Source organism: Triplophysa dalaica, chromosome 7 (genome assembly GCF_015846415.1).
Source record: "Triplophysa dalaica isolate WHDGS20190420 chromosome 7, ASM1584641v1, whole genome shotgun sequence".
NCBI lineage: Eukaryota > Metazoa > Chordata > Actinopteri > Cypriniformes > Nemacheilidae > Triplophysa > Triplophysa dalaica.
The window spans coordinates 10,103,731-10,124,993 of record NC_079548.1 but is presented as its reverse complement, the minus strand read 5'-3'; the positions used below and the strand labels follow the sequence as shown (position 1 = coordinate 10,124,993).

At 39.2% G+C, this 21,263-nt stretch overlaps 2 protein-coding genes across 2 annotated transcripts; one reads left to right on the top strand and one right to left on the bottom strand.

Annotated features, from left to right (window-relative positions):
- Positions 1–551: 551 nt before the first annotated feature.
- On the top strand, positions 552–6,152 carry rabep2 (rabaptin, RAB GTPase binding effector protein 2). The gene is made up of 13 exons (XM_056752016.1): positions 552–938; positions 1,509–1,670; positions 1,872–1,960; positions 2,101–2,469; positions 2,551–2,646; positions 2,948–3,046; positions 3,154–3,273; positions 3,358–3,436; positions 3,559–3,570; positions 3,828–3,883; positions 4,219–4,317; positions 4,397–4,513; positions 4,604–6,152. Exons 1-13 carry the CDS (start codon positions 893–895, stop codon positions 4,706–4,708), a joined length of 1,449 nt encoding a protein of 482 aa, XP_056607994.1. The 5' UTR covers positions 552–892; the 3' UTR covers positions 4,709–6,152.
- On the bottom strand, positions 5,494–16,101 carry atp2a1 (ATPase sarcoplasmic/endoplasmic reticulum Ca2+ transporting 1). The gene is made up of 24 exons (XM_056752015.1): positions 15,997–16,101; positions 15,729–15,868; positions 14,955–14,972; positions 14,663–14,745; positions 13,593–13,697; positions 12,495–12,633; positions 11,383–11,463; positions 11,170–11,255; positions 10,791–11,088; positions 10,534–10,700; positions 10,325–10,413; positions 10,095–10,197; positions 9,853–9,984; positions 9,522–9,647; positions 9,219–9,437; positions 8,970–9,081; positions 8,305–8,528; positions 7,982–8,202; positions 7,670–7,872; positions 7,459–7,544; positions 7,221–7,354; positions 7,020–7,137; positions 6,788–6,905; positions 5,494–5,771 (listed from the first exon to the last, which is right to left on the bottom strand). Exons 2-24 carry the CDS (start codon positions 15,844–15,846, stop codon positions 5,734–5,736), a joined length of 3,018 nt encoding a protein of 1,005 aa, XP_056607993.1. The 5' UTR covers positions 15,847–15,868; positions 15,997–16,101; the 3' UTR covers positions 5,494–5,733.
- Positions 16,102–21,263: the final 5,162 nt, after the last annotated feature.

Here is a 21,263-nt window from a genome sequence, read left to right as displayed (position 1 = left end):
GTCACAGTTAACATCTAAATCCTCACTGAAAGTTGATCTGAAATAAGTGTACTGATCTGGAGGAAATGCTTGCACTACAGCTCTATGACATGCTGAATTGTTCGTAGTGCATTTTTCCCCATTGAATTGGGTAGTGTTGTCTTACCATTTGTAGAGTGTTTCCTATATCTTTAATTAAAACTTAAGAACACGTGAGGATCCTCTGTTGTGAGACTATCCTGATTTGCTGCATGTAATAGACCTGGTTAAATCCTCTTCAATGCTTAGCTTCAACAACACAACAAATGCGTGTTAAAATATCAACAATTGTTCAAGAATGTGTTTGAATAAAGCACAAAGACATGTTTTTGGATACTACTTTTTGCCACTACTGTACACTCATTCAATAAAATGACCACTAGGCGGCAGTATGGTGACGAATATCCGGTGCAGTCTTTACTTCATTAATAACGCAATCAAATAAACATACGTGACGCATTAAAAATACTATTTATTAGTAACAATTGTAACATAGAAACAATGGCATTTTTAGAAGAAAAATCTTTAAAACCATCTATTTGCTAAAGATCTTTCTCGTTACCTCTGACTGTGAATAAATCATAGCGAGCGGCCTACTCCAATAGTCGGTATTTATTCATGCTGTCTAGTTAGGATGCTCGCTAGGCTTCGTGACACAGACTCTGTGTATGTGTCTCTCTCTCTCTCGAGACTAGTTGTTAGGTAACATCCTCTGGATTAAACCGGGGAAAGTTGTTTCCTGAACTCTTGGTGCAGTTTGTAGGTTTGTTGAAGGCCAACCCTGCTGCGCTCAGACAGGAAAAGGAAGACGGATGCGGGCGAAGGGAGGAATATCGAAACGAAAGGATCTCATCGAGCCTAATGACGTTAAGCCATGGAGGTGTCGGAGACGCCAGCATCGCGCTGCGAAGACAACAACGGTATGAACAACGAACAGATGTAAAACCGCACATTGTTTTGATTAAATATCGAGGTCTGTGTAGATATAAACACCTTTGGGCAGTCAGTCCGAGGTCGTTTCGATTAAAGTCGTAACGTGAGATAAACTGAGCTAAGCTAAACACGATCAAGTTGCTCTTAAAATAGCCAAAATCAACAAACAGCATTTAATCGAAGAAACAATTACTAGTCAAGAATTATTACTGGCATTCTTTAACCCTTTATTCATAACTTCTGTTGTTTAAAGACAACAAAAACTGCCACACAAGCGATGAACAGCTGTCTTTTCTGCCTCTAGGATTAATACTTAATTTTGTGATGTCATGTGTCAGGTTTTGCATTCTGACACATGCACAGGAAAAAAATACTACTATTTCTGACCCTTCTTCTGTCTTTAATGGAGACTTTCATAAAGCAGAGAGTTGTTCTTGATCTAATCTGTTATGCGCCTTATAAATGAACCATTTTAATATAATGTGTTAAAGAAAGTGAGTTAGAAAGCAACAGGATTATGAAAGAGTTTGAGAAGTCATTCCGTTTCCCCTCTGTAGGATCTGAAGAAGATCTCCAGACCCAACTAATCGAGTGCAGAGCTCAGCTGGAACACTGGCAGGGTGTGGCGAAGATCTGCGAGCTCAGCAAAGGGGAAGAGTTGCAGGAACTGCAGAAACAATGTGACCAGGAGATTCAGTCATTGCAGGAGGCTCTGAGAGGTAAGATGAGTGCAATGTACAGTGAACTAAGATCAAGATGATGACGGTCCAGTCTTGTTTGGAGGAGCCACAACCATCATGAAACCTGTTTTACATATATAATGAGAGAAAAGGATTTGTCACAATGCAGTCATCAGTGCCCTGATAAATTATTCACATTCTGCACAGTTAATCCAGGAACATGTATTCTTACCATTTCAGAAACCGCTGCTCAGTATGAAGCCAGAATATCTGCTCTTCAGTCTGAGCGTGCCCAGTGGAGAAAATCTGCTGTGCTCCATGACAGCAAGGTTTGTAGGCATTGAGTGTTTTTTGTATTACGAATCATTGTTTTCATTTTGAATGTAGATCATTTGAAGGTTATATGGTTTAGTTCCTCTCTCACTTTTCCTCTCTCTTAATTCACATCCTCATTTCTTCGCTCATGTAGGGTGGTTTCAAAAAGGGCAAAGGGGAGGCTTCCTTTCCCCCCAATGAAGCACTACAGGGTGGCTCTTCACCTCCACGGGGCACTGACCATGAGAGCACAGGCTCAGACTCTGATCCACTGGAGCTGCTGTCAGAGATATCAGATACAGAGACGACTGGATTCATGATGGACTATTTTCCCTCTCACTGTGACTCTGCATCCCTCTCATCGTTCTCTCTGGACACACCCTCTTTGCCCAGACATCCGCCCCCTCAGGATGACACCGCCTCTATTGTTTCCACAGGAACACTGGTGCCTGAAGCGATCTACCTGCCACCACCAGGGCACAGGCTGGTCTCACATGTGGACTGGGACAAACTGCAAACACAGGTCAGTACGTTTCATACTTCAACTGTTGTATGTTGTGAGTAGACGGAGGTCATTGATATCAATGCAATGTGTTTTTTTCAGCTTGAAGAGTTCAAAGAGGAGGTGAAAGAGCTTAGAAAGCAGAAAACTGAGCTGGAGAGAGAACTCTGTGTGCAAAGCATAGAGACACAAAAACAGGTACAGAAACTGTCTTAAAGCAAACCCCTGCTCCCAGTCAGCTCGAGGTTCAGAGCTCTTTGTAAGAAGAAACACTGTACTTAATGCACTTTTACATTTATTCATTTGGCAGACGCTTTTATCTCCAGTAGGAGAGCATATAAACATTTGTCAACGCGACAACACTTTTGAGCTAAAACAGTGGATAGTTGACCTGAAATTTCAAGAAGATTCTCCAGTGTGACTTCATGTTCTTCTAAATGCCTGAAGATGCAAGAAATACATTGCTATACTGTTACCCCTTACATGTGTTTGTTTTCAGTTGTCAGCGCTTCAGTCTCAAGTACAAACATCTGAAGCCCTCCTCCAAGACCTACAAAAATCTTTTAGCCAGTCGCAAAGTGCCGTTCAGAGCAGATTGGTGAGTAGCAGAGGAACGGTCCAATCACAGATCAGCATTAGCTGATAATATAAGACTTGATAATGACCACTAATAATTTGCACATCTGCATGTCTTTTTTCACCTAGGCAGAGCTGTCTTACTCTCAGAAGAGAGTTTGTAATGAGCTATCCAAGTTGAAAGGTGAAGATAGTGAGATTGATGAAAGCACTGAAGATACCCTTTCCTCCCTTAGTCCAACATTACAGGTACAACCCACTATGACTGTATGTTTCCTAGTGGATTCCACTGAAGAGTGCACGATTGAAATGAGTTTGCGTTTCTATATGCAGGCGGCTCACTGTGAGGAGAGGCTTCGTATTGAAATCGTGAACCTACAGGAACAACTAGAGACACGCACAGAGGAGAGCGGTCTGTCAATATCTTACAAATATCATTCTCACTTTACTCATTGTATACAGATGGAATAAATTGTACTTTTAGTACTTTAAGTTAAAATCCTTTTTTTTCTCTCTTCATGTTTGTTCCTCCAGATGTTGTAGAAGGTAAGTCATTTATTATTTTGTACCTGTATACAATGCATTTTATAATCTGGTTATTAGCTGCATGTAATGTAAGGGGTTGAGGTAGTTTGGAGGTCAGCAATCTTTTTGCCATATCAAAAAAATCTTTGTGCTGTGATAAATCATACAGAAAACCACATCAGTGTTTACTTTGTTATCAGCTTTTCCAACTATATTGCACCTAATGAATATTATGCCATATGCCATAAATGTTGAAAATCAGTCTCTCTGTCCCTCAGTCAAGCTTGCAAGCCTGAAAGTAGAGGCGGACCGTATTCAGAGCCAAAAAGAAAAGGTATGCTTTCTTTTATCTATCTTTTTTAACAATTTTGATTGTGGAACTAGCTGGCTTTGTACAAGTCATGCGTGTGTTTCTTTTGCATGTTCTAAGTTCTTGAGTAAGGTGCTCAATATAAAAAAAGTTAAATGAATTTTTGCAGAGGACTTTTTTTCAGCTTTCTTATTGATGAAATATATGCAAACATATAAAATAAAAAACAATACTTTTTGACAGAGCTTGTAGAATGGACAGAGCTTGTAGAATGTAGCTTGATGCAGTTTAAAATGTTTACTGTGTAGTATGCATTAGTTAATATTTAATTTAAAACACATTGTTGCATCTGTCTGTAGTTGGATGCTGAGCTGCAGGAGTGTCGCATAGAGGTGCAAGGTCTGCGTGTGGCGCTCTCTCACCTTCAGAAAGAAAATAGAACACTCATTCATGCGAAGGTAAATGTGTGGTGAGGTATATGTCTATGAAATTGTTTGTGTAGTTCGTTATTTATCGTCATTTCCCTCTTTCTCTCAGACTGCGTTGCAACAGCAGTGTTTAGAGCTACGCAGTCAGGTGATCAGTCTGCACACTCAGATGGACACTAGTCAGACTGTACAGAAGGATTTTGTCCAGCTGTCGCAGTCACTGCAGGTACGTCACGGATCTTGGTTCGGCAATAAAATCCTAAATAAAAAAAGCTTTGTATTTTGTTTTTTGACTTCCTTTTCTCTGAATTCTCAGGTGAAACTGGAGCAGATTCGTCAAGCCGAGTCATTGAACCAGGTCAAGCACATCTTAGGGGAGGTGATTGAAGAAGATACGGATTCAAAAACAGATGCCACATGAAACAATAAAGGAACAGGTGACTTTTTGCAGACCAAAGTGAAGAGACTCTGGTGGGTAGATGAGATGGGCTACCCTCGTAGTGAAATGATGAACTAAATGGCCAGTCCTGCGCTCCTTGGTCAACAAAAGCTTCCAATGAACTCGAACCATATGAGCTAAACTTAATTTCATGTTGAATCTGGTTTTGCTAATACCTGAAAAGTGTGAAATGTTAATACACTGACTACTGTCTATACTAGACTTAATGATATTGCAGTGTCATTTTTATCACCATGATATAATGTTGGCTTTCCTAAAGCACACAGACTGATATATTATTTAGAGTCAGCTTTAACCAGCCAAATGAAGGCAGAAAATGCTGTAATGGTTGTCCATTCAGTCATTGGTATGAGCCAGTGAGCAGTGTAAGATCATTTTTATGTTAACACTAAGTTTCCACGGGGTGGTTTCCCGGACAGGGTTTAAGCCTAGTCCCAGACTAATTTAAATGTGAAAGGTGTCTTGATCAATTTGCTCTGAAAGATCTTAAAATATAATAGTAGGATTTGTCTCAAGATGCACATCAGTAATGTTTTTTTGTAAAGTTTGTTTTAAAAAATGACTTAAATATTATAATTTAACTAAGGGCTAGTCCTGGTTTAAACTAATCCCGGAAACCTTCCTTATGTGTCTTTGAATAGTCGTAATACCTTTTAATACATGTGATGAATGAAAACAAACCAGAGTGTGTTGTGTGTGATTGAAATAACATAAGATGAAATAACATAAGGTAAAAGACAACACTCTTAAATACACATCTTTATTTTAAGAATAGCATTATCATAAGAATATACTGTCAATAACATTGTTTATTAAATTAAGCCTTAATACATATACATAACACTTAAATATTTGTTTCCTTTCTTTTGTAAGGTTGCACATTTTTAACCCTGGTTTTCACTGATTCACATTGATACACTCCTGGCATATTTTTTTCTTCTTCTGGAGTGTTGATGTACTTAGATGTTCCTCATATCTTCTGTTTTTCAGTCCCACTTTTTGGACACTAGATTATCGTCTTTCTCTGTTGAAGAAAGTAGGTGAAATGAGATGGGATCTGTTCATATGATTCATAAAATAAAAAATCCAGGAAACACAATGACTGGACTTTCAAATGTAACTAGATAGAAATATTTTAAAACACTGATTGTGAATATTTTTCTTAATATTCTGTGTTAACCAAATCAGGTCAGTCTCTTTAAATTAATATAAATCTGATGTTAGGTAGTGTTTGTATATTTTGTAAGTCATGGTTTCAAATGTTTTTGATCAGTCAGCTGTCTGACAGCATAAGCATCAGGCTCAATTGTATTATTTACACACCCATGCATATGTGTTTGAAACCCCTCCCTCATATAAAATTCTATATACTACTAATTTAATAAATACAGTGAATTCAGATGCAGCTCCTATTCTATATTTGTGATGTGACAGCCACATAGCATCCCATATCATACAAGACCATTTGAAATTGATCTAACTATTCAAACTGTATTTCTGCATTTCCAAAAAACGTTTCTAATGATCTATTATTTCTAACCACATAAATGAAACAACTACTCAAATTAGAATGGTATGCAAGAATGAATATTTGTTTTCTTTCTAAACACAGTGTCAATCAGTTTTCTTCAGTCTCACAGAACAGCACAGTTTTCAGACAGACAGACAGACAGACATGAAAGGGAGACAGGCAAGGACAGACAGTTAGGATTGTGGGATACCTGGTTTTGTTACAGGAATATGGAAGGGTGCAGAATTAGGCTGGAATGAGATAAAGAGGGGTTGAGCAAGGGGTTGATTAATGAGCGAGGAGAGGGAATATTTAGGAGGATTCATATTTAAAACCCCAGAGGAAATATAAAAGGAGAGGAGGTCAACAAAAGAGAACGGCAAAGGGAAATTGGAATTAATAACGTGCCATACAAATTAAGTGTTTTAACTTTGTTACTTTACCAAAACTATGTTTTAATATAGTTAATATAGTTTAATAAAGTGCTATAAAAATATAAATGGTAAAAGTATGAAGTATGGGTTTCTTACGCTCCAGGTAGTTGCGAGCGACAAACTTGAGCAGCTCGTCAATTAAGATGACCGGAAAGGAAAGCTTCAGAACCACGATCCACTGTTCCACGTTGAGATGGGTTAGCTTGAAGATCATCTATTTGAGAGGAAGACACCAAAAACAGATTAGCTAGGATAGGTAGAAAATACAAAATTTAAGCTGTTCATGTAACAAATAAAGCTCTGCTTGCTGGATGGATGTGGTACTTACGGGCAGAGGGTCAACGTAGATGATCATGAAGTGCAAAGACATGGAGAGAGTCATGGCTCCCACCAGCCACAGGTTGCTCCATGGAGGCATACGCAGCAGAGATTGATTCTCGGACAAGCTGCACACACGTTGCCATCAGCAATACCAAACAGCTGTTCGCATATTTTAAGAGGTTGAATTACAGGGAGCACAGGTACCCACCTGTTGAGGGCATTGCACATCTCAATGGTGACCAGCACGGACAGAGCCATGGTCATGGGTGGAGCGGCTTCAAACACATGACATTCAATGCCGGCAAAGTCTTCGTTGTCTTCTGTGCACTGCATGAAGTGGGACTGAGAGACAGAGAATTGTTTATGACATTATTGCCTTATTGCGGCATATATTGAATTGTAGCATAAGCTACACTCGGATGCATCAGCAGATGTTAAATTCTAACCAGCTGGTAGAAGGAGACCATTGGGCCTTCATCACAGTACAGGAACCACCAGGCAGCAGCGCCGACAGTTGCAGCTCCAACATAACCTAAGAAACAGAGATGTCTTTGCCGATGTGGACTAAATATGGATAATCTTATATTGTTGGCTAAACCTATGCATATCAAGAATATCCATTGTTTCCGGAGTTATGGATCAAATGAGTTAGCATACCTCCAATTGCCAGGTATCTGAAGAAGAGCCATCCAGAGATGAGGGGTTCCTTAGGAGAGCGAGGAGCCTTGCCCATGATGTCCAGATCGGGTGGGTTGAAGCCCAGAGCAGTGGCAGGTAGACCATCAGTTACCAAGTTTACCCAGAGTAGCTGAACTGGGATCAGAGCCTCAGGCAGGCCAAGAGCAGCAGTAAGGAAGATACTGAAGAAGACAGAGAAAATCTAGTTTAGGGGTAAACTAGATTCCCCAAAATCAGAGCCAAATAAGATTTTAGAACTTATGTGTGTGTGTGAGGCACCAATTGTCTTACCACACGACCTCGCCAACGTTGGAGGAAATGAGGTAGCGGATGAACTGCTTCATGTTGTTGTAAATGGCTCTTCCCTCCTCGACAGCGGCCACAATAGAGGAGAAGTTGTCATCAGCCAGGACCATCTCAGAGGCTGACTTGGCAACAGCAGTGCCGGAGCCCATGGCAATGCCAATCTCTGCCTTCTTCAGAGCAGGAGCATCATTCACACCATCACCAGTCTGATGGAAGTCAAGAAGAAGGGGAGGGATTTTTACACATAAAACGATAAGCATTAGGGTTACATTTGGTCTACATTTGGATCTAGTGTCTGTTACTCTTACCATGGCAGTGATTTCATCAAATCCCTGAAGGAACTCTACAATCTTGCTCTTATGTGATGGCTCGACACGTGCGTAACAACAGGCCTTACGCACAGCTTCTCTCTGCTGAGCCAATGGCAGGTCATCAAACTCACGGCCTGTGAAGGCACGGCCAGTCACGTCTTCATCGTCACCGAAGATGCCAATACGACGGCAGATTGCCACGGCAGTTCCCTTATTGTCACCTGTAGGGAAGTAGTTTTGATTACACTACGTGAGGTTTACAAGCTTTGTGCCAGCCAAGTAACATTGTGTACATGTAGGTAAAGCTAACTTTAAAGTTACATCCACTTCGCAAAATGTAAAACCTGGTGACTTTTTAACACTGTTTCGTTTAACATTTTGATTAAGTAAAAAATTATGTTTGTTATATTTGCTCAATCCTTTGTGTAGTGTTAAAACTGAAATAGGAAGTTCTTCTGGATCAGTGTTAGACCAGTGTTTTTACATCTTTTTACATCTTACCTTATTATAAAATACAGGGCTGAAAGTATTATACTGTATATATCATGAGTATTGACACTATGTAGTGTGTCAATATACAAACACTGAATAATGCAAGTGTCAAGAATAAGATAAAAAATAGTATGTATGATAGTTTGGATTTGGAGATGAACATGACTTACCAGTGATCATGATCACACGGATACCAGCAGCCCTGCAGAGCTCAATGGAGCCAACAACCTCTTTACGAGGGGGATCCAACATACCAACACAACCCACAAAGGTGAGGTCAGTCTGTGAATAAAAAAGGAAAAGTAAATCAGTAATGTTTTATCTTTGTGCAACACCTCTGTCATTGTGAACCTTAAAATACTAATAACTGCTTATCTTGATGATGTCAAGTTAGTTGGGTTCTTTCCCATTTTAAATACCTCATAGTCGACAAACTTGGTGGCGTCTTCCAGATTCATCTCCTCCGGTTTCAGAGGGTTGTCACGAGTTGCCAGAGCCAGACAACGCAGGGTATCACGGCCAGTTCCCCATTCCTTGATGACAGACAGGATCTTATCCTTAACTGGTCCAGTCAGGGGGATACGGGTGGTGCCAACACGCACATAGGCACACCTGTCAATCACACCCTCAGGAGCACCCTACAACAGAATAATGATTTTGTGTTTTAGATTCTATTCAAAGGGACCTTATTTTTCTTAGGAAGCTTTAAGGGTGTTCCTGACCTTGATAAACATCTTGTTTCCAACAGGGGCCTTGGAGGCCTTAGCAGGGGAGCAGTAGACAGACATGGACTTCCTGTCACGGGAGAATTCAAGAGTGAATTCTTTCTTCATCAGCTGCTTGACGACCTAGGAAACCAAAAAAAGGTGAATTTACTAAAATGTCCAATACGGAATTATAGAATTGTAACCAAAAGAACAGAGCTATTTCTAATTTTCCTTAAAAAATGGTCTCTATTTACATTGGAGATTTCTTGTGGCGTTGTAATTAATTCCAAGGATTGTAATGAAATTGACCCGCATGAACTTACAGGTGAAACACTGAGATACTTACAGAGCAGCATGCGTTGGCCCTCTCCACCTTGGACAGACCACGGACATCGGTGTTGAACACGTTCATCTTTTCAACCAGGCAGGACAGGGCAGTCTCTGTGGCCTCACCGACCTTCTCATAGATTCCTTTAGACTGAACAAGTCATCAAAATGAAAATCAAGAGAGAACAACTGGTTATTTCCCACAGACAGAAACTAGGACAATGAGGGCTTGAGATAGAAACAGATGAAAGATTTGTTTACCTCATTGTAGTCCAAAGAGGAGTCATTGCACAAGGCGCAAATTGTTGCAAGTTCAACAAGGCCGTCGTACTGGCCGCACTTGACAGGAAGTCCACTCTTAGTACTAAAATGCAAAGATAAAAGTTTAGGTTAAGGTTACTTTATATAAAAACATCCTAAAAGTCTGTAGTAGGTGCTTGTTTATATACTGTGGTGAGTGTGTATTATGTGTTTAGTATGGCTGTACTTACACGTCTCCCTCTGGGGTGTACTTGGACCCAGAGATGTCATACTGGTCAAGGGTCACAGACTCACCTTCCACCCTCTCAATTACAAACATCTAGAAATGAAGAGAGTGATGATTAAACCAGTGTAGAATGGTTGTAGTGAAAGACCGCAATACATTTGTCTTGAAATTTGTCCATGTGACTGTGTGTAATTCTGTGACCCTTTCACAAACCTTTGTAACACACATCTGGTTGGTGGTGAGGGTGCCAGTCTTGTCTGAGCAGATGACAGATGTGCAGCCCAGAGTTTCTACAGAGGGGAGAGAGCGGACAATGGCGTTTTTCTTAGCCATGCGGCGGGTTCCCAGGGCCAAGCAGGTAGTGATGACAGCAGGCAGACCTGTTCAGAAAGAAAAGACAGAAACTGAGGTTAGTTAAAAAAAGGTTAAGGCATCTGCCAAAAGCAGACATGTTAGTTTTGAATTCTCACCCTCAGGGATGGCAGCCACAGCGAGGGCCACAGCGATCTTGAAGTAGTACACGGCACCACGGATCCAAGAGCCTCCGTGGACGGGGTCATTGAAGTGTCCGATGTTGATGAGCCAGACAGCCACGCAGATGAGGGAGATGACTTTGGAGAGCTGCTCGCTGAACTCATCCAACTTCTGCTGCAGGGGGGTTTTTTCCTGCTCGGTTGCAGCCATCTGGTCACGGATCTTACCAATCTCAGTGGAGACGCTGGTGGCGACCACAACTCCGATGGCTCTGCCTGCAGCGATGTTTGTGCCCTGAAAAAGAGAGAGGTTGGTTCACTCTTTTTCGTGATTTTGAGACAGTGGAGGTAAAAGTTAATATAAAAGAAAACTCACAGAGAAAAGCATGTTCTTCTTGTCCTGGTTTACAGCCCTGAGGTCAGGAACGGCGTCTGTGTGTTTGATTACGCTTACGGACTCACCTGAGATAATCAGAATATAGAGATGGAGTGAAGGAAAGTTATTGAGATATTTCCTTATCTAAGAATCTAAGACATAAAATATATGTCTGAATTTGTGGTAATTGTCAGTATTCATTCAGAGACTAACCAGTGAGGATAGACTGGTCCACACGCAGGGTTGTGGAGCGGATGGCAGTGATTCTGATATCAGCAGGGACTTTATCACCAACTACACACAAAAAAACAGCGTTAAACACAGGCCTACATCTAATACACACAAAAGATCTCAAACTTTTAAAGAGACACTAAGAATTGACAGTTCTATACTGTTGACTGTTGATACTTAATATTTATTTAAATATAATTTTTCTATTTTGACTTGCTAAAATTAATCAAAAGTCTTAAAAGAGCACATTTATCTTGATATAAAATGAATAATTTTCAAATCTCTTAAAGGGATAGTTTACCCAAAAATGAACATTTTGTCATCATTTACTCACAACCTTTCAAACCTTTATCACTTTCTCTCTGTCTCGCAGAACACAAAATAAGATATTCTGAAGAAAGTTGGTAACTGAAAAGCACCGGCACACATTCACTTCCTTTGTTTGGACACAAAGCCAAAGCCAATGGGTTTCAGTTAACAACGTTCTTCAAAATATATTGTAATGTGATAATTCACCAATCCACTCAAAAATGTGTATTAGTCTTTCAATAAAAAAATGAAGAGACGGCTCAAGAAACACATGCATGTAAAAGAATACACAAAGAAGCAAGGACAGGATGCCCTCTAGCAAGCTGTAAACAAGTGGCTTGGAAAGAAAAAATTAGTGATGACGAAGGAACAGGTGGAAGAGAAGAGAAATAGAAAGAGAGAGGGGGCGAGCAAGTTGAAGACAGGTGCTGGGTTGTATTTATATACAAGCTTTTCTTTGCCTGTGCTCTCTCGGGTTCTTTGGGCTTTTCTGATCCCATTACTCCATATTCTTGCTCCAACTGTACGCACAGCTCATCATTTCCTTAAAAGGACGCTCACACGTCCTCAAGGTCAGAAGACCCATATAGTCCCGTCCTGTCACGCAACACGTGTCTCGTTACTTATTTCGTTTGGACATTGTGTCCACACAGTGTAACAGTTGGTTTGAAGGTTTCGCTTACTCTGCATTTCTGTTCTCTGAGCATTGTGCTATTCTGGTGTCCTAGAGCATTATGGGATTGTTCAGTGCTACAAATGTTATACTGTCACACTTTAATCATCACCTGACACTTCCACAATGTCTCCAGGAACAATCTCTCTGGCTTTAATCATCTGTACGCTCTTTCTGTCAGAGCGGTAGACTTTTCCCATCTCGGGCTCGTATTCCTTCAGAGCCTCAATGGCACTCTCCGCATTACGCTCCTGTGGAAACAAATGTCTACATCAGCGTCTGTTCCCCATAGGACTTTACACCTTGTAGACCCTCTCCTTCAAAGGGTCTGCATACTTTCCAAATGACTGCTGTCCAGCAGACCCTCGATGAAACCTGATCAGCCTCTCATATTTTTGCTCACGGGTCGCATAACATGTCTGTACTCTGCATCTTTTGAGGCCCTTGGGTCAATAACCTTTAACCTCTGATGTAGTTTCCACTGCGCTGGTATGAGTTCTACTTTAATTCATTGTTCATTTTTATAGTTGCCTCAAAAATGTGAAAAAAATTCACATTGGAAATTGTATGTGGTTTCTCCTCCAGATCCCATGCAACAACAGACATAGAAAGACTGAGACATAGATAACCTTTTAAATTTCAACTGTTTTTATTAGGTGTATCAAAATATACCAGTATTGACAATAACTATGATATTATATAACACAATATTGTGTAATTCTTCACATAATAATTGTAAATAATTCAGATCCTGTTTAAGTTCTGCCTTAAAGGAATAGTTCGCCCAATGACTTGACCATAGTAATTCTTATTCCTACTATGGAAAGTCAATAAGGAACATTTTTTTGGGTGAACTATTCTTTTAACAGACACTATTGCATTATTGCACTATAGGCATTGTCCAAGAAAATAAGAGTAAACCCAAAATAAACAAAATTAGAGATTAATTTCACTGATAATATTAATTATTTCCTAAAAAACATGGATCTTTCGACAATATCATTATACTAAATTCTTTTGTGGACGTGTAGTAAAAAATGTATATCACGCTAGCCCAAATGTATATATTGTTTTATTGTTTGTGAAATGTTTTGATTCTGTGAAATTTGTGTTTTTGTTCTACATTTTCAATTATACTGAATATCAGTTTAATATAATATAAAATTCACATAATTCGTTTAATGTATAATAATATAATGTTTATATTCACCTGCCACACTCCGACCACAGCATTGGCGATAAGGATAAGAAGGATGACAAGAGGTTCGACAAAGGCAGTGATGGTTTCCTCGCCTTCCTCAAACCAGGCCAGAACCTGATGGACAGAGAGAGCCAAGTGAGTTAATAGTCATAAAGATACACATAGGCCTGAGCCAAAAAAGTTTTAGTAAAAATTCTAATCCACTGATTATGTAACAGATTGTTTTATAGACCATAAATCACTGTGTGTGTGTTTTTTTTGTCATATTTTATGAAGTGCCTCCCTTCTCCATCTGTACATGAGTTATGGCACAGCTGATCCTCTTCTAGCAATTCTCACATGTGTGCACACATCTCTCGATTAATGGCACGTTAACACCCACTGTTTGTCATTCTCTCCTTCACCTTCCCTGTCACTCCACTGAACTGTATTTCATTCCATCCATTTCTGACCTTTGGGTGGATTCGGTTTCTTGGACTGGCTTAAGACCACCTTAAAATAACACTCTTCATCTCTCTGTTTTCACTCTCTTGTTCTTTCACTCTTTCTTTCCTCGTCCTTGCTCCTCTTCAGAGCTTTTTTCCTGGCCTTCTATGGCAATAATGGCAGGTGTGATGTCACAGGGCTGAACAAAACAGCTGATCTAATGCTGTCTGCTTCATTTTCTCCAAAACAGATTTAAAAAGCAAAGAAAGAAGGAAAGAGCTAAAGAGATTCATGCATAATACAAGTGGTGTGTACTCAAGTTTCAAGAGATACATTTCGGCATCATTTTTGTAAACACTGTTCAGAGTATGTTCCATACTTCCCTGCATAGTTAACAGCTGGAGTATACCCCTTATATACCCTAACGGGTTACTGAAGGGTAAATGTTTAACTTGATTGACGGGGACGGATGGGAATGTGGGAAATGTGTTCCTGTCCTTCACATTCGTGTTATTAAGCACTGTATGCACCCTCAAACGAAACCATGTACCCTTTAGAGAATTTCACAGCTATTATGGGTCAACCTCTGACCTGCGGCCTTGTGGCTGTCTTACGCTTCAGACAAAAGAAATGTGCTTTGAGAATCTACTTACAAAAGAGATGCAGGCAGCTAACAGCAGGATCCTGACCAAGAGATCTTCAAACTGCTCCACCACCAGCTCCCAGATGCTTTTACCTGAGAAAGGAGGAGTTTTTAAGAGTTAACGGGTAACCTTTCTTTTTAGTTCAGTCAACCCACGTAACCGTTCACCAAACATGGCCATTCAAGAAAATAAAGTAACTAAATAAAGAATTTAATGCTTCTTAAGTCATTTATCATTATTTGTGAAGTAATTCTAGATGTCTTTATACAATGAGCTTTGAAACAGTGAATTGAAGACTTACCCTCCTCGGCGGGCAGCTCTGTGATTGGTCAGTGGGGTCCCATTGGCAAGATCATTAGAAAGATGGGGGAAAACAGAACTGTTAGAATCATCCATCACTACGTTCGTCACAATCAATAATAACACCAATTCACACTGATAAAGACAGATTTTATGAATTAAAACTTTTATATTAGTCAATGACTATATAATATTTTACAGAGTAAAATGAACTTAATTTATGTATGTGTACTTAAGTGTTTAGACAGTAATGCAATCAACAGGTTTTCTGTTTGACCTTGTAAGTTTAAAATGGCCCCTGTTTGTCAGCTGTTGCATTTTTTTGTACTTTCTCTTCTACTAATTTTATATCCCTCTCTTTTTATATCCCTTTCTTTTTTCTTTCTTTAATGTTACTTCTGCATTCACAACTTTATGTTATTGTCAGTTTGCAGTTTTACAGAGTGCTGTTACTGCTTAATATGTGCAATATGAACAGTATGCTTGGTTTACACGAAAGTGTTAAACACGTACCGGGAGTGTTTAATACTTTGCTGCTCTCCTCCTCCTCCATCTTTATGAATAAATCTGAATTCATTAATCTTGTAACCTAAATCTGTTTTTAACAATATTTGACAACCTTTACTCTCTAAACACTTGTTTGACAAAATATGTAACTATATTTGTATGTATATATATGCATGTAATTCATCCAGTCATAACATATATCTATTAGTCTCTCCATCCTTCCACCAGTCCTGTTTAAGCCTCCGTCCGTTTGTCCAGGTTTCCTCACCATTGAATCCGTACTTGGCCTGGTTTTTCTTCACCTGGTCTGGGCTAAGGCCTGTGCTTTCATTCACGCTGAAGTAGGCCAGGCATTCCGCCGGCTCCTTAGAGTGTGCGTTCTCCATTCTGCCTGCTCAACAGGGGAGGCTTAAAGAAAACAACAAAATAAATGTAGGTAAGTCGAATTCCCAGGGAAAATCTTCTTTTAAGGCGTTTCAAATGAAACTGTGAAACCTATGATCCCTTAACTACAAAAAAATAAAGGTAGTACCTACCAACACTTTTTAAAAGTGTAGGATAGGGACTTAACAGATCGTCCCCTGATTATCTCTCCCCTCTCGCTGCCTCTCTCTCTCCTCACTTTGGGGCGCAGGGCTGACAAAAAGTGCAAACTTCCACCCATCACTGTAGAGTTTTATAAAGACACCGGAGAGACCATCGCATAGGTCACACCCAGGGGAGGCCCCCTATTGGCTGAGAATAGACGAATATAGTAAGGAAGGGGCGTGGCCTCGTGAGAGACGAAGGGCTGTGATTGGAGCAATTGGACAACAACTGCAGTGAGGGTGAACAGCCTTGAAAGCCGGGTCGGAATTGGGGGCTGTTTCTGGAACATAACATGCACCAACAGGAGGACGGAGGTGGTGAATGGGGAATTGGGGTGTTGGTATGGTGGTGGTGGGGGGGTTTGGTTGAATGATAGCTCAAATTGTTTAGGGATGTTGATGTTGCTGATGTAAGGGATGGCCAAGTGGTTGGGTTTTTAATGGGATTTAAAACTTTTCAGATTTTTTCATAATAATGTAGTGCTGGGAAAAAACATCTATTCACTCCATTAATAAATCTTTATGATGTGAATGAATAGAATATGGGAATATAGACTATAAGCGTCTCAGTCTTCATTCCTCAGAGAGGATTAGCACCAGGATGAGCAGCTAAAAACGTATGTGAGGGTAAAACAGTACTTCAGACACGGTAGACGTGCTGTTAAACAGTAAGAGGATTAATTATCTAGAGACTGTAAAGAAGAAGAGGAGGGAAAGAGAGAGAGAGAGAGAGAGAGAGAGAGAGAAAGAAGGCTAGGTTAGGGTAGAGATTGTGGGATATAGAGACAAATGTAATAGCATACTGATAAAAGTATTAAAAGAGTATGCAGTGTTTATAGATATTTATCTTCTTGAGTTTGAATAAATGGACGGAGATTCATATTTATTGCCCCTCCAAATCATGGAAGAAAACCAGCCTAATGTTTACTCGAGCATCACAATAATAAATAATAAGCAAATGATACATTAAGAATCATTCTTTATGCTGATAATGCCCTTTCTACACAAACATTCATTTCGTCTCTGTCCTTCCAAAACCCGAATGTCCAAATTCACTGTTTTTCAAAAAAGGGATAAAACACTGGACTTTTTAACTGATTAAATACTATGTTTTCTAAGTTGACAAGCACCTTAATACTTTTTATTGGTTTAAATTTTGGCCAAACCGAGTGACAAACATAAAGGGTGACTAATATTAATCATTTATGGCAAAAAAGAAAAATCACAAAATATGGAGATACGAGGTCTCAGAAGGACAGCAGGCGATTGTTTTGTTTTTAGTACTATAAAATGTCATATCCAATATAGTTTTGTTGTTTGTTTTTTAGTCCTTTTATGTCCAGGATACCACTCAGGATTGCTACTGTTTCCCTCTAAAAAAAAAAAAACGAAACAAGTGTATGATGGCCTTGTGCTTATTCTTGTTTGTATGATGTCGCAAACTATATAGAAATGTCCTAAACATAATGTGCAATCGGACGAGAGATACACTAAGTAAAAACCCAGTAACAATATTTTCCTTCAGCCACTTCTCTTATTCATACCTCGTTTTCGTTAATTTCATACATGATGTGCCACCCCATTTTACTTCTCATTGCCTTTTGGGTTTTTTTCAGCTGCTGTTTTGTACTTCTCTCTTTGACCTTTGGATTTTGTGTTTTGTCCTATCACTGTGAAGTCTCCGACAGCAGTAACATTAACAACGGCTCATCAGATATCTGCTAATCCATTCATTACACACTGCAATGTTCAACACATTTTATCATATTAAAATCCTTAATTAATTTTATACACACTATTAAGCACTCCACAGTAAAGAATGACTTTCTACCTATAGTTCGGTGATACTCGATTTACCTGACCCATCACAAAATATTTTCAACCGACGTTCTCTGTTTACCATTTTCTGCGTCTTCTAGCAAAATCTACGCACATTTCCACACTATCCATGCTTGTGCTATTGTTATCTAGATGTTACAATAGCACTACTCCCGGTTACACGTTTCTGTGGGGGGGGGCTGTGGTCTTTTTGGTTCTTGTGTAACTGTAGATTGAGAAGCAGTTGTGGGTGTCTTGTATAAATAGATTGGTGTGACGCAGACCAGCAGCGGCTCAACCTGATTGTTGGATTTTTTGTGTTTATTTCAGGGATGGTTGACAGGAGGTGACCCTCACAGGATTACTGCACATATTTAGTCATTCCAACACGTTGAAAGTTGTACAGTCACAACTGACCCCCATGCTCCAGAACTCCTGTTTTTGCCTTGGTCTCTCAATGTAATTTTTAGATATTTTCCACTTCTGACTTTTCAACTCTGACCTTCTGCCCACTTTTTGACCTCTTTTAGGTGGCATTGTTTGTCACGGGCCTGTCACTGACCAGACTGTCTCCCGATGCTGCTGGCATGTCTGCACTCCTTTTGCAGTGCAGTTCACATTGCTGCAGAGCATTGGGGCACAAAAATGTGGTGGATGATTTCTTACCCATCACAGATATTGGTTTGCACTTCTCAGCTTGTTACGCATGACATAGCAAAATTATTTATATTTAAGGAGTTACAAGAGTGTGATTGATGGGGTATTGACAGGTGAATAATCTCTTTTAATCTAACTAAAGATCTAAGTAATTTGATCAATGCTCAGTGCGTTAGTTTGAAATTTGTGTTCCTGTTTTCTCAGCTGTGCAGAAAATATACAGTATGTTAAAAAATATTTAATTTTGTTACTTTATTATTTAAAGGGACAGTTCACCCAAAAATAAAAACTCTGATAATTTACTCTCCAAAATCTGTATAAAATTCTTTGTTCTGATGAACACAGAGAAAGATATTTGAAAGAATGCCTGTAACCGAACAGTTCCTGGCCACCATTGACTCCCATATAATATGTATCCTATAGGTGAAGAGAGCAGAGAGAAGAAAGAAAGTAGTAAAATAACTATGAAGAGACAGAGCAGTAAAAATTTTTTTTTTTGATGTTAAACAGATAATAGACACCAAGAAATGGGGCAGTTAGGAAGAGGAAACAACCCTGGAAATATTTGAAAGGGGTTCTTACTTATTATTACTTGCACGATTCTCTCTCTTTCTCTTGTGTGCTTATTCATTCATTTATGGACACAATTTAATTACACAAATGACCCCATCATAAACACATTTCATACGTATCCTCAAAGACAAATTTGATAAATTTAACCCTAAGCTGCATATGCATATTTACAGTATCTCACGTTTATGTGCGTGTGCTAAACAAGTTTGTGACAGGTGTTGAAGGAATGGTGTTAAACTTTCAACACTGTCCCTATTCTTAGGTATTTGAATTTGTGGCACCAAAGTATTCAAGTACGCATGCTCCTGTATTCCAGTCTATTATGACTTTAATGAAACCTCTACGTAAAATTCACACAGTATGTGAATATTTATTGGGTTATCTGTTACAATCATAAAAAAGTAAACATCTGCATTGACTTCAGTCTTGCAAGGATATCCTCCCTCCCCTTTTGTCCCTTGTATATAATTATTTTTTAATGTAAAGTCCAAGTAGTCCATAGATAGTGAATAAGTCTGGAGCTTCAGTCCTTCTACGTTATTCACAATGAGCCAAATCTGTTGACAATCGATATTACAAACGAATTATATTAGCAATTGAAACAAATTGAAATAAATTAATTCATATATAATACCATTTTATATAAATGAATCAACCTAATGTCATTTCATAAGATTAAAATGAGCAACTATACAGCTCTGGTAATATTTAAATGTAATATTTAGTAATCCGGGGTGTAAAGAACATTTTATATAAGGCGTTTTGAACCCTTTTTTATTTCATATATTTTCAGATTTCACCAATTGTTATAACAGATACAAATATTATTTATTCAGCCTTAAGATGTCAGTTAAGAAAACACTTATCAGCTTTTGCAGTCAAGAAACATTTCTGAGATGACAGCTTCTTGCAGCCACTTATAGCAAGGATTGTCCTTGGGTATGCTTGAAGTAGAGACGGGCAGAGGATATCCCAAAGAAAGCCCCACTGCCACTAACACTCCGACTGACTCTCTCTCTCTTTCAAGTTATTTTTAGATGAGCTTTTTTGCTCTGCTTCAGGCTTTACCCTTACAAGGCCCATCCGATAGTACAGTTGCTGAGCAACTCTTCATGTTTTTGTCTAAGTGAAGGGGTCCATCGATTCAACCCCCTTGCTTCCGTAGCAGCTAATCGTGATGATCATCCCATAAGCATCAGTTTGACCATTAGCAGTGTAAGTAACACCTTCAATGTTCTCACAGTGTCCTATAGATGATGCACCTGTTAGTAGACGTGATGTCACATAGAGACTGTCATAGTTTTTAAAGGGATACTTTACCCCAAAATTTTTATTGTGTCTTCATTTACTCACCTTCGAGTTCTTTTAAATCTGTATATATTTCTTTGCTTTGATGAACACAGAGAAAGATATTTGGAAGAATGCTTATAACCAAACAGATCTTGCCCCCCATTGACTCCCAAATAATTTTGGTTTTTGGGTGAAGTATCCCTTTAATATTGTACACTTACCGATTTTTTCAGAAACTTTCAACATTTCACAAAACTAAGAAAAATCATTGTCTTCCTTTATGGTCAAACGTGATGCTTACCTGAATTCTTGGAGTAATTTGGCATGTAAGAGAAGAAATCTGACAGACGGGGGTCTTAGTGGCAGCTGTCACAAGCTTTTTTACAGTAACAGTGTTGATTGGTTGGTAGGTATGAAGTCACACACTCACACATGCACGCAGCTTTGTCACTCTTTGACAGTGTCATTCTATGCTACAGAGGCAATTTTTCTGCAGAAAGTAAAATATATTCTCTGTAACTGTTACCATTTTGTAGCCGGAAAAATAAATTGAGTAGAAGCACTTATCTTAACTGACTTAACAGTGTATTCAAGGACATCATGTGAATTCATTTGTATCACTATGTTTGCTGGGTGTCGAAACCATGAAAATGCTGTAGTTAGTGCAGTGTTCTGTTAAACTTGTTAGCCCTCAGCTCCAGTCACTTTCACCACAGATGAATCTTTGTGAGAGAGTTTGTAGAAATAAAAGCCATTTGTTGTAGTTGTGCACAGGCAAGGGTCATAGGGATGTGCAGGATGTCATTAGTTCCATTTGGGTACAAGATTGGGTAAATTCATTATATAGTTTGAGGGCCATGTTTTTGATTGGCTCGTGT